Source organism: Petaurus breviceps, unplaced genomic scaffold (assembly GCF_028583685.1).
Source record: "Petaurus breviceps papuanus isolate PSGF00001 unplaced genomic scaffold, PetGlider_PUasm1.0 174, whole genome shotgun sequence".
Classification (NCBI taxonomy): Eukaryota; Metazoa; Chordata; class Mammalia; order Diprotodontia; family Petauridae; genus Petaurus; species Petaurus breviceps.
Window position 1 is genome coordinate 66,933,807 of NW_027185761.1, and position 15,365 is coordinate 66,949,171.

Genomic DNA, 15,365 nt, shown 5'->3' on the forward strand with positions numbered 1-15,365 from the left:
TTAAGCAGACTCTGAGATGCTATGGAAGGAAGCACTTTGACCATGTGTATAAGACACCAGACAGTGGTCAGAAGGAATGGAAGGTCATTAGGAAACTTTTGCCCATTCTGGAAGACAAAGAAGTCAGTGAAATCTTCATGGGATCACAGATTTAGAGCTGGATAAAAGTTCAAAGGTCATCTGGTCTAACCCTTCCACTTCCAATTTTACAGAAGAGGAAACTGAAACTCAGAAAAGTAAAGTAATTTTCTCTAGATTGTAAATGACAAAGGCAGTATTTGAACCCAGGTCCTTTGCCTCCAAAATTAACATCCTTCAGCCTTTCTAAAAATCTGTACTTGGGCCTATAGCAAATTTCATCCCAGTGGCCTCTCCCACCCAGATTTCCCTTGGAGTTAATGAGATGGGTGTTCTACCTGCTTCACAGGGTGGATTTAAGGAACCAAGGAAAGAATGAATGGATGGGGAGGAACCTTAGTTACTGGAACATTCTTTCACCACACCCAGGGTTATTGGGATAGTAGGTATAATTCAAGGTTGTTTTATTCTAATTTTCAGAGAATAAGTGAAGGAGAGGAAAGAGGGAACTGGGTAGCTGTAAAACCCAGGAGCAAGGCAGCAGCCACCAACCACATTCCTGAAGCCAACCGATTCCTGGCACCTCCCAGGGCAAATGCTAGGAATTAGGTGTATTTCAAGAGCATGTCAGGACTGGAAGAGATGTAAGAGATGTATCCCCTAGCACTTAACACTTTGCTTGGCACACAGTTGGTGCTTACTAAATGCATGATGATGAGGAGGAGGATGGTGATGATGATCATGATGAGGATGAAGAGATTGCCAGTCCAACACCTTCCTTTAAAAGAAGAGGAAACTGAGGACCAGGAAAGTCCTTATGTAAGGTCAAGCTGCAAGGCCTTCTCAAATCCAGTCCAATGTTCTTCCCGTTTGTATTTCAAAGACTGTGTCAGTCAGGCACTGCTCTATTAGGAGAAGCTTCAAAAAGAACATAACATTTTAGGAAATCATGGGTGCTGAGGGTACAGAAGACAGAGATGGAGCCAGAGGCAGTGCGCCAAGTCTGTCTGTCTGCCCAGCTTCTGGACAGGTTGAGCCTGGTGGATCTCTTGCTCTCAGAAGCTCTGAGATGGAGGCCAAAATCAATCAGGTGTGTGAAATAACTCCAGGACCTATGAGTCGAGGCTGCCTCAACAGGAACAGATTGACCCAGGACAGAAACAGAACAGGTCAGAGTCAATCAGGATTGAAATCAGGCATCAGAGTGAGATCAGGAGACCAAGTAGTACTTGTACTCAGATTCTCTGACCTCAGAGACATTTCTCTTTACCTATTATCAAATGGATTTGATACAGAAGGCATTAAGCAGGAGTATAAAAGATGTCATCAGAAATGTATATGATGATGATTAAAAAAAAAAAAAAGAAAAGACTAGCCAATTACTCCATGTAAAGTATAGCTAATGGCAGCCCATGAATTCTTTTGGTATCCATGTAAGAACCAGATAACACAAGAAATCCCCAGCATATTGGGTAGTGATTTATGGAAAGATATGGATGAGAACAGCCCACAATGGGCAGGAATGGATTGGCTGCCATGTAGGGTCATAGACCCTTGAGAATATCAGTTATATAACTGAGGAAACAGGGCAATTACTTGATGAGCAGATAAAGAGGAAATTGGATAAGACTGGGGTTCTTTTGGGGGCTTTTGCTACTAATAGGCTATGTGGCATACTGGAAAGAGAAATTGACTTGGAGGCTGGAGACCTGATTTCAAACCCTACTGCTAGTATTTATTGCCTATGTGGCCTTGGACAAGTGTCTTAACCTCGATGGCCTCAGTTTCCACACCTGCAAAATGAGGGGGTTGGAATAGATGGGCTCTAAGGTTCTTTCCAGGTCTCTTTCTGATCTTATTATCTTGGACCAAGCAGAATCCCAGAATCTCAATGACTTGGGGAATAACAGTTCTAGTGTCTGATGCATATTACCCGTATTGGGAAAGTCCCAACCCCACAGGCTTCAGAACTCCCTAGGCCCAATTCCCTCATTTCTAAAATGAAGGCATTGGACCAGAGGGCCCCAAGATCCCATCCAACTCAGGACTGATGTGCCTATGAAATAGTCCATGCTTGAGGAAGAATCAACATAGAATATATCAGACAGCTGGTCATCAGAGACTCTTTGAAGGCCTTCATGCAGGTAAGTCCTCAATTTCCCTGACTCTAATTTCTTTCTTCCAGACTAAAGGACTTGGACCAGGTTCCTTTAAGGCATAAACTGTATCACATGCAGGGTATCATTTCATTCTCACACACAACCTGTGTGAACCCTAAGCAAATCACTTAACTTATTTGGGCCCTGGGTTACTCATCTGTAAAAAGCCTGAGCAGTTCTTTTCATTTCAGAATTAATCAGGCTTGTCCAGGAAACAGTTCCCTCTCGCCCCTGTTGCTAAGGCCATTGAGTGAAGGGATGCACCCTGGAGCAGAGGAAAAAGCCTGGGGTTCATTAAAATTTTCCCCCGTACAGTTACAATATAGAAGGTCCAACTTCTCCCAACTCAGGGCTATTTTTATTCCTATGGCAAGGAATGGTATGAAACTCAATCCTGCCCATGCCCTTGTCAGCATCTACCATGGGATTCCAGCAGCTGCTTCCTATGACTATTTGAGGGTTAAAGGTGGCTGCTGGTTTAGGAGACAATGAGAGCCAGGCCCTGAACCTAATCTATTTCCAAAAACAAAAGCAGGCCAGGGACATCTCAGCTGCCTAGACCCCCTTTGCCACGGTGTTCTTCTCTTCTGCCAAGATGGATAAAACATCAGCCATGTCACTGCTGCTTAGAGAAGGGGATATCTGGGGATAACCCTGGACCCTTGGGAAAATTCTCCTTGTATAAATGTAATGACCTTTGCAGGATCCCTGACTGTCTCAGGCCCTGAGTCACCACTTTCCTCTCTACCAGCCCCCAAAACAAGGAATTATAATTCCCTATGCCCTTCTACTGCTCTATGATCAAGGCCAAATTTGCTAGAGTTGTACTAAGAGTGAAGAAAATGTCTGATATTGAGTTTATTTGGTAGTATCACATTCCAGGTTTTTACACAAAGTTCATGTGGCCTTCAGGTATGTATATGTGTGTGTGTGTGTGTGTGTATATATAATCTGATTTAGCTCTTGAATCAGAGAACTTAGGTCCAAATCCTGCCTTGGTGACCCTGGAAAATCATGTCATCTCTACCACCCTCACTTAAATGAGGGGGCTGGACAAAAGTGTCTGAGTGCCCTTTCAGCAAGAGATAGATGATCATATTACATAAGAGAAATGACAAATATGAATGAAGATTAATTCATTAGGCTAGGAGAAAAGAGAATGATCAGAAAAGTGGGGGGAAACATTATTCACTGGATCAAAATTCAAAGCCTCAAAAAGAAACATTGTGTGATGTCTACACTTGAATACTAATACTTTCTACTTAGGGTCTGAAAAGCACTTTCCTGGAAACCATGAGGTAAGCAAGGGTGAACATTTCTTAGGCCCATTTTACCTATCAGGAAACGGGCTCCAAAAGAAGCAGCATGGCCAATGTCACACAGCCAGGATGCTGCAGAGACAAGACTCATACCCATGTCTTCCCAGTCCCAGGATAGTGCCCAGTACAGTGACCAGTGCACAATCACGTCGGCTTTCTGTGGCTGAAACAGAATCTCTTTTCGGCTTTCACTTCAGTCATTTATGTTACTGTACATTCAGCATAGCTACCATGTGGTTAAAAGAATACATGCCGAGTCTAATACTACACTAGAAGTGTTTGAAAAGCCATCAGAGGCTGTGGGAATGTTGCCAATGTAACAGCTCTCTTATTTAAAAAGGTCTTCTGTTATCCAGGCAATTACGAAAGTAGTGATTATAAATGGAAAGACTTCTACCCAGTAGGTCCTGGGCAAATTCTTGTAGAAATGAGTGGCTTGTGGAAGGAAGACATGCACTCCGTGTTTTCTGTATCTGACCCTTTGGCTTTGTGATACTTCTGGATCAATATTTTAAGTACCTATTGTGTGGGATGCACTGTAACGGAATTGAGTGATACAAAAACAAAAATCAAACTGACTTTTCTGTTAAAAGCTGGTCCAACTGGATTAGACCAAATTGAATTGAATTATATACCACCCATGGTCCTAGAGAAGATGCAAAGTTTAGTCGATGAATGAATGAAAAAGAATTTCTTAAGCCCTTATTAAGAGAGAGGCACTGAGCTGAATTTGTGCTAACAAACAAAAATGTCTTTGTCCTTAAGAAGCTTATACTCTAATAAGGAAACAATCTACCCAAAGAAGTCTGGATAAGGGAGTGTCAGGGCAATTAGCTGGATGGGGAGCTGAACCAAAGGGTAGCTAGTTGGCATGCCCTTTCCTTGAACAATGATGATAATTGTATGATTTCTATGCTAAGAGAAGGGGCAGGAATAAGGAGTTGCAGGTGGAGGGGGAAGGGATGCTTCTGTGTTGCCCCAAGATACATAATCATGTCTTCAAGGATTATATTGTGAGCTCACTGAGGGCAGGGACTGATCTTTGCTTCTTTTTGTATCTCTGACACTTAGCACAATGGCTGACTCTTATTAGGCTCTTTAAAAATGTTTATTTAATTGACTGATTGAAGGAGCTTAAAATGGGAATGGGGTGCAGTAACAATATATATATGATAAGACATGACAGGCAGCCCTCTCAATCAGCCCACCATGCCTGTGCCTTCCCAGCCATACTGAACGTTGGAACAGCCTTAAATTCAGGAAGACCTAAGGGCAACTTCTGTTTCGAACATATGACCTTGACATAGTTACAGAAGTGTCTCACACAGGTCTCCAAGCCAAAGACCAGATCACACGCTAGTCTGTACTTGCTTTGCTAAAGGATTTTTCCTCACTTAAAGTATCCTGTTGGGTTGGGATCACAGGTTTGGATTCCCTTATCCTTCAAACCATAAATGCCAAGCTGCAAAGATTAGAGTGGGACAACCAAAGGCTCTCTGAGGTCTGACAAGGACCTTCAATACCAACCTGGAGAATCAGCGACAGCTTCCTGGAGGAGGTCATGTCGGACTTACTCTTTGACAACCAACTGGCAGAAAAGAGTGCAGGAAGCCTTTTCAGGTATAACATGACACAAACCAACTTCCAATGAGATAACGCCCTGCAGAATGATGGTTATACCTAATTTCATGGAGCTATCATACTTTTAATCACTTGATTAAACTAGGGTCTTCCATGGGACACTAAAGCCTGCAATCACCATTCTGCTCATTATCCTCTTCTTTAAAATTATGCAAACTCTAAACAGCAGTTTGGCTCTTCCCCTTCCCTTCCAGAAGTGGTGCTAGCCTTGCCTGTGCTACCACAGAGCCAATGGGCACTTTGAGCTTACTGACTCTTGGAGGCCAGTGTTGAAAAATACCTCCGACTTTCAGAAAGCCATTATCTCCGAGCCAGAAGCTCTCTTTTCTGGAGTGATGGAAATAGCAGCTACCGATGCTCTGATGAGCTTCTTGTAGTGTCTTCTAATCATAGGGCTGTTTAGTCTTTTGTGCTCATGAAGGGCTATTGCAGATGATGATATAAACAGCAGTGACAGACAACCTTCTCCAGGCCTTACAGAGTAGCATCCCACATACCCATCAAATTGCCCTGGCGCCAATCTAAAGTTCTTACAAGTTTCCCTGAAGGAACCTCTGATTGACTCCAGGGTATCCACTTCCAGACAGAGAGAAAGGATGGACCCAAAGTTTAGATCTTTCTTTCTTCTTTCTTTCTTTCTTTCTTTCTTTCTTTCTTTCTTTCTTTCTTTCTTTCTTTCTTTCTTTCTTTCTTTCTTTCTTTCTTTCTTTCTTTCTTTCTTTCTTTCTTTCTTTCTTTCTTTCTTTCTTTCTTTCTTCTTTCCTTCCTTCCTTCCCTTCTTACTTCCTCCCTCCCTTCCTTCCTTCCTTCTTCCCTCTTACTTCGCTTCCCACTACCTCTCCTCTTCATCTTCATCCTCCTCTCTTCTCCTTTTCCTTCTCCTCCTCCATCTCCTTCTTCAATTTATTTTTCAGGGCTCTACCATTCCTAATGATCAAAGCAACATCTGAAAGATGTTGCAGATGTAATATTTTAGGTCCTACAATGTCTACAGCCCCTTCTACTTTTTATATTCAGAAATTTTCCTGCAAATTATCTCAGATCATCATCACCCTAGCCCTGAAGTAGATTGGAAAATGATAACACCAAGAACTGACATGTATAATGTGCTTTCAAGTTTGCCAACCACTTTAGCTACATTATCTCATTTGAGCTCCACCATCCACCCATATAGCAGGAGAGTCAAAGCTGCTCACAGGAAAGGACCCTGGCTAAAGTCATAGGACCTGGATTCCAATCTCACCTCTCATGCTTACTATTTAGATGACCTTGAGAAAGGCACAGGGGCCTTAAGAATATCTACAGACCTCAGCTTCCTCATCTTTCAAGTAAGGGAGTCAGAGAACATGGCCTGAAGACCCTTACAATTCCAGATCTATGGTGTTGCGGATGGGGAAACCAAGTCTTGCATGTTTGAAGCAACTTGCCCGTGGCCTCAAAGCTAGAATCAAGATCTGAACCCAGGTTTACAATTCTTTGATTCAGCCCTCTATCCTTCATGTCATTCTGTCCCTTTAAGATAGGATTATTCTTTCTATTTTGTGGATTAAAATATTAAAACTCCAAGATCTTCCTTGAGTTGCTACCATTAGTATAGGTGGTCACTAGCAAACATGGGATTAGATCCCAAGTCTGACTACTGTAGGTTCTTAAGAAAGTAAGAAGATGAGCTCTGGACTTGACCTAACGAATCCAGAGCTGGGTTTAACCTTGGTACTCCACATCTCTCCCTTCTCTGAAGAGACTGTATGCAAACACTGGGGCAGCTGGGTAGCTGGCTGGCAGACAGAGCAAGAGGGGCACTCAAAGTGGGGCCTTGGGAAAAGAAGATGGATGGGTCTCATTTCTCCTCCGTGGCTGATGCATCAATGGAAGCCTGCCCAGTATGCCTGCCCCCTCTTCAAAGCTGTCAGTGACAGATGAGGATCGAAATGTTTTTGCTTAGAAGAAGAAAACAAATTTAAAAAAATTCCTCCCCACCCAAGAGGCCCAGGCATTGTGAATGGATTAGAGAATACCAAAGCATGCCATGGTGTTAGGCAAAGCTTCCAAGCTGGCTCCTTTATAATTATTTACAAAATTGTCAACTTTTCCCTTCAGATCTGTTTACTTTCTAAACAAGAGCCCCATTGAAGCTCAGTTCAGGGTCAGTCCCCTTTGCCCTGTCTGACTTCCCGAGGAGGACAAAGGACAATCTTCCTCACATTTTCATCTCTACCTGCTGAGACATGAATTCTGTTCCAATTAAAATTGCCCTTTCATTTTAAAATAGTAAACAATCTCTACTTAATTTGAGGGGAATATAGAGAGGAAAAAAATTACCAGGACCTAATTATTACAGCGACTTGAAAGCAAGTTGGAATTATTAAAACACAATGAAATAGCTCCTCTGCTTTGTACATTTAAAGGTCATTGAGAGGTCATCTCATCCATTCCACTGGCGCTCTCTGGGACCAAAGTCATGAAACCTAGGCTTGAGCAGATTCTCTCATAGAAAATATTATTGACTAGCTTAGGTTAGGATTATAAATTTGGAGCTGGCAGGTACCTTTGAAGTCATATACCCCGATCCCTACATTTCACAAAGAAGGAAACTGACATCCAATAGTTTCTACAAGATCGCACAGGTGGTAAGCAAAATTTGAACCAAGGCCCTGTCAGTCCAAATCCAGCACTCTTTTCATTGTATCATTGCAATAGCCACCAAGACTATAGAATGAGACAGTCATAGACTTAAAGCCAGAAGGGACAGGAGAGGTCACCCAGTCCAATGCCATCACTGAAGTCAGGAGAGATTAAGGTCACAGAAGTAGTGAATGGCAAAGCTGAGATTTGAACTCAGGTCCCTCAGCTTCTTCCTACTATACTGGGCTGTTCAAAACTAGATCACTATAAGATGATAGAGGTAAAGCTGGAAGAGTCATTGGAGGTCATTTGGACCAGGGCTATCAAGAAAAATGGGTGACACTAAACTGGATGAAGGATCCCTCAGGTCAGCATGATGACGTAGAAAACCACAGGTTATTATCTGTGGTTTAATTTATTTTGTTAAATATTCTCCCTGGATCATACTGGGGAGTCATGCTCTGAGTTAGAACTATGCCCTTTTTTCAAAGATGAAGATCCAGAGACATTAAACCACTTTGGAGGTCACACAAATTGATTGAGGTGAAATTCAAACCCGGATCTGCCTGACTCCCAGATTGCATTCTTCCGACCATATATGATGCCCAGACGACCTCACACTTGTTTTCCTTTTCTCCCTCTCTTTAATTATCTCATGAAAAGGTAAGTCTTCTGACCCAGTGCTCTGTGGTAACTAGGCCGATTGTTTCACCCAGTATCATGAGAAAGCTCCAAGCAGGACTTTGCCATGCTGTCTTGGGGCTGTTCTATGACCGAGTGTCTAATGGAGTGTTTGGGGATATCCAAATTCTTCTGCAGTCCGGATGCAGATTGTCCAAACTGAATCCACATTTCACTCATAATCAACCAAAACAGGCATTTCAGAAATGTGAGGCATTTGGGAATATTTTTTAAACCAGAACAGAATGGGGGAAGGGACTTGCCAACTTTGGTTTCAACAAAGAGCAGCCTGACCCAGATCAGAGGATGCTAGAGGGCTGAAGAAAAGCCAGAATGAAATATGACGTCAATTTGGAGCTGACCTTGGCTGAGACGCTCACTTAGGTTTGGCCCTAGACTCAGTCACTTCATAGATTTAGAGCTGCAAGGGATTGCAGACATCTTCTGGTTCATCCCTACCCGCTCCCCGGCCATTTTGTAGACAGTAAAATGGAAAGATATCGTGGAACTTGTTGATAGTCTTACAGACACAAAGCCGTTGAGCAGAGATTTGGTCTCTGTACCTCTAACCCCAGATCCAGAATCATTCCATTCTGCTACCCCTGTTCTTGGCCAACCTCAGTCTTGTTGGGTAGGATGCCAACAACTTTAATTATCATCAGGTGCTTAAATAGGTGAGAGGGGATGAGTTGCTCCAGAATGTGAGCTGTTGAAGGGCAGAGATTGTATTCTTTTTTGGCAGGAGGTGTATCTCCCTCACTTAGCATGGTGCCTGGCAGTCAATAGGTATTTAATTAATATTTGTTGAATAAAAGTACAACATAAGCTTCTTGATGGTAGGGTTGATGCAATTTGTTATCACATTATACTGGGGTTTAATGTAGTGCCGGGAACACTGTAGGTACATAACGCACGACTTGTCAATGAATGAAGAAAATAGAAGATTCTTAAGAGCAAGGATTATTGCATTTTTGTCTTCATATTCTCAGCCCTTAGCATGGTGCCTAGTATACAGCTAACAACACCACTACCACCACCACTTATGTAAGACTTTAAGGTTCATAAACCACTTTGTATACAGCATCTCATTATTCCTCACAACAGCGCTGGGAGGTAGCTGCCAATTCTAGCCTCATCTTACAGATGAGGAAACTGAGGCAAAAGAAAATAAGTGACTTGTCCAGGGTCACACAGCTAGTAAGTATCTGAGATTGCATTTGAACTCAGGTCTTTCTGGTTCCAGGCACACTGCTCTATCCACTGTGCTATCTAGCTGCCATAAGGTAGGATTCAGACTCAGGTTTTCCTGGCTTCAAGTCCAATACTCTATCCACTGGGTCACCTAGATTATGAAATGCTTGTTGAGTTGAACAGAATACAGACAAAGGGAAGCAGGCTGAGGGATGTTCCTTCACTGATTTGGGTCCATTGAATGACTGAGTCTAAGGGACAGAATTAGGGAACCACAAACCTGAGATACTCAGAGTCAAGTATGACCATTTGTGTCGACCAGAACCAAAATGTCTTTTCTATCTAAACTTCTACTGCAAGACATACCAAACCTACCACGCAACAGCATAATTGACTATACATAGCCAGGATTATTGCCCTGGGATGAGCCTAGAGAAGCTTTCAGTCTTTTCCAATTAAAACACATATGCAAAGACAGAGTCCAAATGGGAAGAAAAATCTAGATTTTTTAAGCTATATTATAAATGACTTGTATGCAGAAAATTGCCCTGACAGATTCTAACTGAATGCAAGTTTGGAAGGAGCTCTTAGTCATCTAACTCAATCTGTACCTGACTTGAGAATTCCCCACACCCTTGCCTTAGATAAGCAGCCTTATGGAAGACCTTCTGAGACAACAGGGGAGCCCCTACCCTTCCTTCCATTGATGGGGATAGACCAGTGTTAGGAAACTGAGGAACACATGCAACATAAAATTCAAGGTGACCAGAATATTCTTGTTAGTGAGGAAAATCTTCCCAGGGTCCTACAAAAAGATGCATCCTATGTGCTTCCTGTCCTAATAGCTGTGGGTTTGGGAGGATGAGTGCAAAAGTATTCTGTTGCTCTTTCAAAGAGCAACTAGTCCTCAGTGTTTATGAGACAACAACATGCTGCCAAGCAGAATGGGATCTTTTAATATCCCTTTGCTAAATTATGACAATTAGGAACTGAAAAAATGGGAAAACTTGTATGAATTGGTGGAGAGTGAAAGAAAGCCGAACCAGGAAAACAAGATGTATACTAATTACAACATAAACAAAGAATGCACTTACAGTAATTGCAGTGATCAATCTTGTTCTGAGAATGATAATAAAATACACTTGGATTCTCTCAATAGATAGGTGGGGAGACATAGGCATGAAATGTTGCATAAGTTACATCTGTTGTTCATTTCTCTTAAATGTTTTTATTTGTTGCAGAGAAGGGCTTGATTAGGAAAGGGGTATATCAGGAAATGATTGTGATATAAAACTATAAGGCACTGATAAAAAAAATAGAAAACAAATTAATAAAAAGTGCTTGTCCCTGAGCAGAAGAGCAGTACAAGGGAAACCAGTCACCTGACCAAGCAAACAGAGAGCACTCTTACTTTGTTCAGGGATAGAAGCAAAGAAAATTATTACCTGCTACCACCGGAGATTTCCTGTCATCCAGGAGTTGGATCGAAGTACTAGCGGTCACCACATTGCTTTTGTTTGCTGTTCCTGTTAGAGGGGAAAAAACAGCTATAGTATTCCAGTGGACTGATTCACCATGATCACCGGAGTAAATGACATGAACTCATGGCATTTTCAAAATTTGTTTTCATAGGGGAGATCCTTCCACCCAAACAGATCCTAACCTATTCTATGATATAGTGGATAGGTCCTATAGAGTTGCTAGAGGTGGGAAAAAAATTAAGGATATTAGCCAAAGAAATACAATCAGTATCAGAACCTGGAATTCAAGGAATTTTTGAAACATAGAATTTGAGAGTTAGAAGGGACCTCAGTGGCCATCTTTCCAATTCATATAGTAATCTCTGGTACTTGAACCCAGGTCTTGCTGATTCTAAACCCAAGCCCATCCAGCGGGGTAAGTGCTGTTGGGGCTCAGTAATCCTTGTTGGTTTCTTCTCCTGGATGAGTCAACATTAGGACAGCAGACAAAAAAGCTAAAGTGACCTTAGGATGTATCAATAAACATTGACTCCAACAATAAGATGGCCATTAAGTCACCAAGCATTTATTAAGTACTTGCTCTGTTTCAGGCCCTATGCCAAGCACACTCCCCTGGTAAAACCAAAAAGAAATACAAAACAAAACACCAAAAAAAAAACAAAGAGTATTGTAATCACTTATAGACACTGCATTTTAGGAAGAACATTGATAACTAGAGAGCATCCAAAATTTACCAGGTTATTGAAGGTGCTTGAGTTCATACCATAGAAGGATCTTTTGAAAGAACTGGGGCTATCTACCCTGGAGAAAATAAAACTTGGAACCGAATGGGGAGAGAAAGTGACTGCCTTAAAATACTGGAAGGGCCAGCATGTGGAAATGGGATTATGGGCTTATTGTGCTTGGCTCCAAAGAACAGAAGTAGAGTCCTTGGGTAAAAGCAGCATAGAGGCAAATGTAGCCTTGATATAAAATGGCAGAGAGACTTCTTACAACTAGAAATATCTCAGAGTAAGATGAGCTTCTTTGGGAAACATTGGATTTCTCTCACTGAAAGTTTTCAAGAAATTCTTGGAAAGCCCCTTATAGACATAATCAAGGTAGGGATTCTAATTCGGGCCACAGAAGTGCCTCCCAACCCTAAGACCCTCTAATTCTTTCCAGGTCAAAAGTGTACCATTAAGATATGACTACTCTGGAAACTCTGGTAGACTTGATTTGCTATCACCTGAGTCAGGAGGATGGAAAGAACCTCAGTTTAATTTTCTCCTTTCTCCTAGAATTCTTTACAGTCTGGAACATATAGCATGTTGAGTAGCATATAATTACTGCCCCCTATGTTTACTTATCTCAAAGCTCATATTTATATTCTGTCCACAAATATACATCATGGGATAGCAGCTGGAGAAAAATGTTTGGAAATAGTTTTCAAATAAATTGGGAGCATTGGCTCTGATTTCTTGGTTCAGAATGGACTGACCTGTAAAATCTTATTGAAAGCCCTGGGTTTCTGTACACGTCTCTTCTAAACATGGATAAAACAGGAATGTAATGCTTACTCCAAAGACTCATTAATAGCTTCTTGGTTACTCCTGACGGCTACATACTTCAAAAGGGAAAGTTGTCAAAAATTGCTTTGGAATTCCACCAAAGCTGTGACATCAGGCATCATACAGAAATTATCTGGGGTCTTCTTCTAGGTAGACAGACACTAAATAAGGAAGCAAAACTCTCTGGTATCCTGAAATCAATATTGCAGAATTTCAAAGCAGTCCAGCATCTTAGAAATCACCTGGTGTTATAAATTCTTTCTAGAGATGAGGAAACTGAAATCCAGAGAGGTCATATGACTTGTACAAGGTTACACAGAGAGCCAGGACTGGACCCCAGGGCTTGTAACTCAGAGACCTGAACTTCTTCATAAATTTACAGAATCTTAGGGTTGAAATGGTAAACTATCCCAACTCAAACCTGGACACAAACCCTATTTTATTGTTAATATCCCTGACAAGTAATCATCAGGTCTCTGAATGAAGTCCTCTAATGAGAGAGGACGTGATCATCCCCATCAGACTTTGGGACAAATCTGTTTGTTAGAAAGCTTTGCCCTATATCAACCCTAAATCTCCCTCTCTGCAACTTTCCACATTAACTCAAAAAAAGTGGAATAAAGGGGTGGTTGATTCTGCTTCCTATCCCATCTTTGTTAAAAATGAAAGAGCTATATCTCTTTGTGTCTAAAGGGATGCCTATTATCATGTATAAAGATGTCAGAGGGATTGATGGCAGGATAGTCATCTTAAAAAATTTGAAAGGCTTGTTATGTGAAAGACAGTTTAGACTCATTCTGGACTCAGAGGGACGAATCAGGAAAAACAGGAGAGGAAATATACTTAGGTTTGATGTTATGAGAACCCTTTTCATGTAGAATGAGTTGCCTCAAAATATGGCAGGTTCTCCATCCCTAGAGACCTTCTCTTTGAGCCCGCGGCTGGAGGGAAGACCACGTGCCATTTATGTTACAGAGGGACACTTGGTCAGGTAGACAGACAGCATCCAGGGTCCCTTTGGAGATACTGATTCTGTGATCCCATCAGGCCAGGGGCCAAGGAAAGGACGAACTGTATTTCACTCTATTATCTGGTAGGACATAAGCACAAAAAAATCCTCTGAGGATCAGCCAAATATGCAGGATTCAGATGTGAAAAGCAAGGGGGATTTTTCCCATTGTGTACTTTTGGTTGATTAAATAAAGTCCCTATTCCCAAAATGAATTAGGTTTTTGGTAATTTTGGTTATGCCACTACTGAGAATAAAGGAAACTTTTTCACTTAGATAATTAAATTGAAAGTACAGTTAAAGGTCAGAACCCAATTAACACAAACTTAGATCTGCAATCAACTAGATTTTGTTCCCAACAATTGGTATTGGGGAAAATAATTACATGGGGGAGAAGCCTAAGTATGGGCTTCTTGAACACACGGATGCCATCTTCTAGGGAATGTCCTGAAGTCAGGTGAGATTCATTCAGCCCAGGCTACAGTCACAACATCACCTTCTCCAGTCCTAGATGGTGATGACTGCCCTTCAGGAATGCTTATTTTCTTTTTAAAGAAGCAGCTCCATAATGTCCACTGGAGGAGATTACTAACAAAGGGGGTGGATGAAAATATCCCCTCCCCCAAGAAGCCTTTCAGGGTTTCTCTTGCTGCCGATGACCTCTTCTGTTACTTAGCTCCAGAAATACTGACTATTTGTTACTTGTTCATAGTTATCAACATGTTGACTCCTCTGTTAAAATATCACCACCTTGAGAAAGGGGGGGGTTGCTTTTCTTTATGTTTAGCCTAGTGCCAGGCAGGAGGAGGCATTTAATAAAGGCATGTTGACTGACTAATATATTTTAGACAGATTTTTCAACTTAACAACAAAACAAAATGCTCTAGCACATCCCCGCCTCCCTCTCCTTTAGCATTAAGATAATCCAAAGATTCAGTTAAAGCTAAGGTCTCATCGGAATTGAAATGTGGATCTTTCAGAAATTCTTAGTGGTCTTTGACAGCCTTGATTAACATCTCCTCCTTCAGAAACACTCTCTTCTCTCTAGGTTTTCAGGGTGCCACTTTGTCCCTGGGTCCTCCTCCTATCTGTCTGACAACTCCTCAGTCTCCTTCCCTGGATTCTGATCCACATCATGCCTTCGAACCACAGATGTCCCTCAGAGCTCTGTCCTCGGCTTGTTTCTTCTCCCTTTGTATTATTTTACTTGTTGATCTCATCAGCTCCCTTCGATTTAATTATCAACCCTGTGCTGGTGATTCTCAAGTCTATCTGGCCCCAATATCTCCGCTGACCTCCAGTTTCACATCTCCAGTTACCTCTCAGACATCTCCCCTGGAAGTCCAGTAGACGTGGTAAACTCAACATGTCCAAAACACAACTCATGTCCTTTCCCCTAACCCCGCCCCTTCATCTTAACTGCTCTATCACTGTTAAAGACAACATCATCCTCAGTCCCTCAGACTCGCAACCTAGCAGTCCACCTGAACTCCTCATGCTCTTTCACACCCACATCTAATCTGTCCCCAAGCCCTGACAATTTCACCCTTGTAATGTCTCTTGATTATGGCCCCTTCTCTCCTCTGACCCCACTAGCACCCTGCTGCAGACTCTCATCACCACGCATCCAG

The 15,365-nt window shown here is 41.9% G+C and overlaps 1 protein-coding gene across 1 annotated transcript in view; it reads right to left on the reverse strand.

The window, feature by feature from the left end:
- CACNA2D3 (calcium voltage-gated channel auxiliary subunit alpha2delta 3) overlaps positions 1 to 15,365 on the reverse strand; it is a 1,089,703-nt gene that overhangs the window by 173,378 nt on the left and 900,960 nt on the right. The window contains exon 26 of the mRNA XM_069084367.1: positions 11,140 to 11,220. Within this exon, the coding sequence (XP_068940468.1) occupies positions 11,140 to 11,220 (81 nt within the window). The remainder of the gene's footprint in view (positions 1 to 11,139; positions 11,221 to 15,365) is intronic.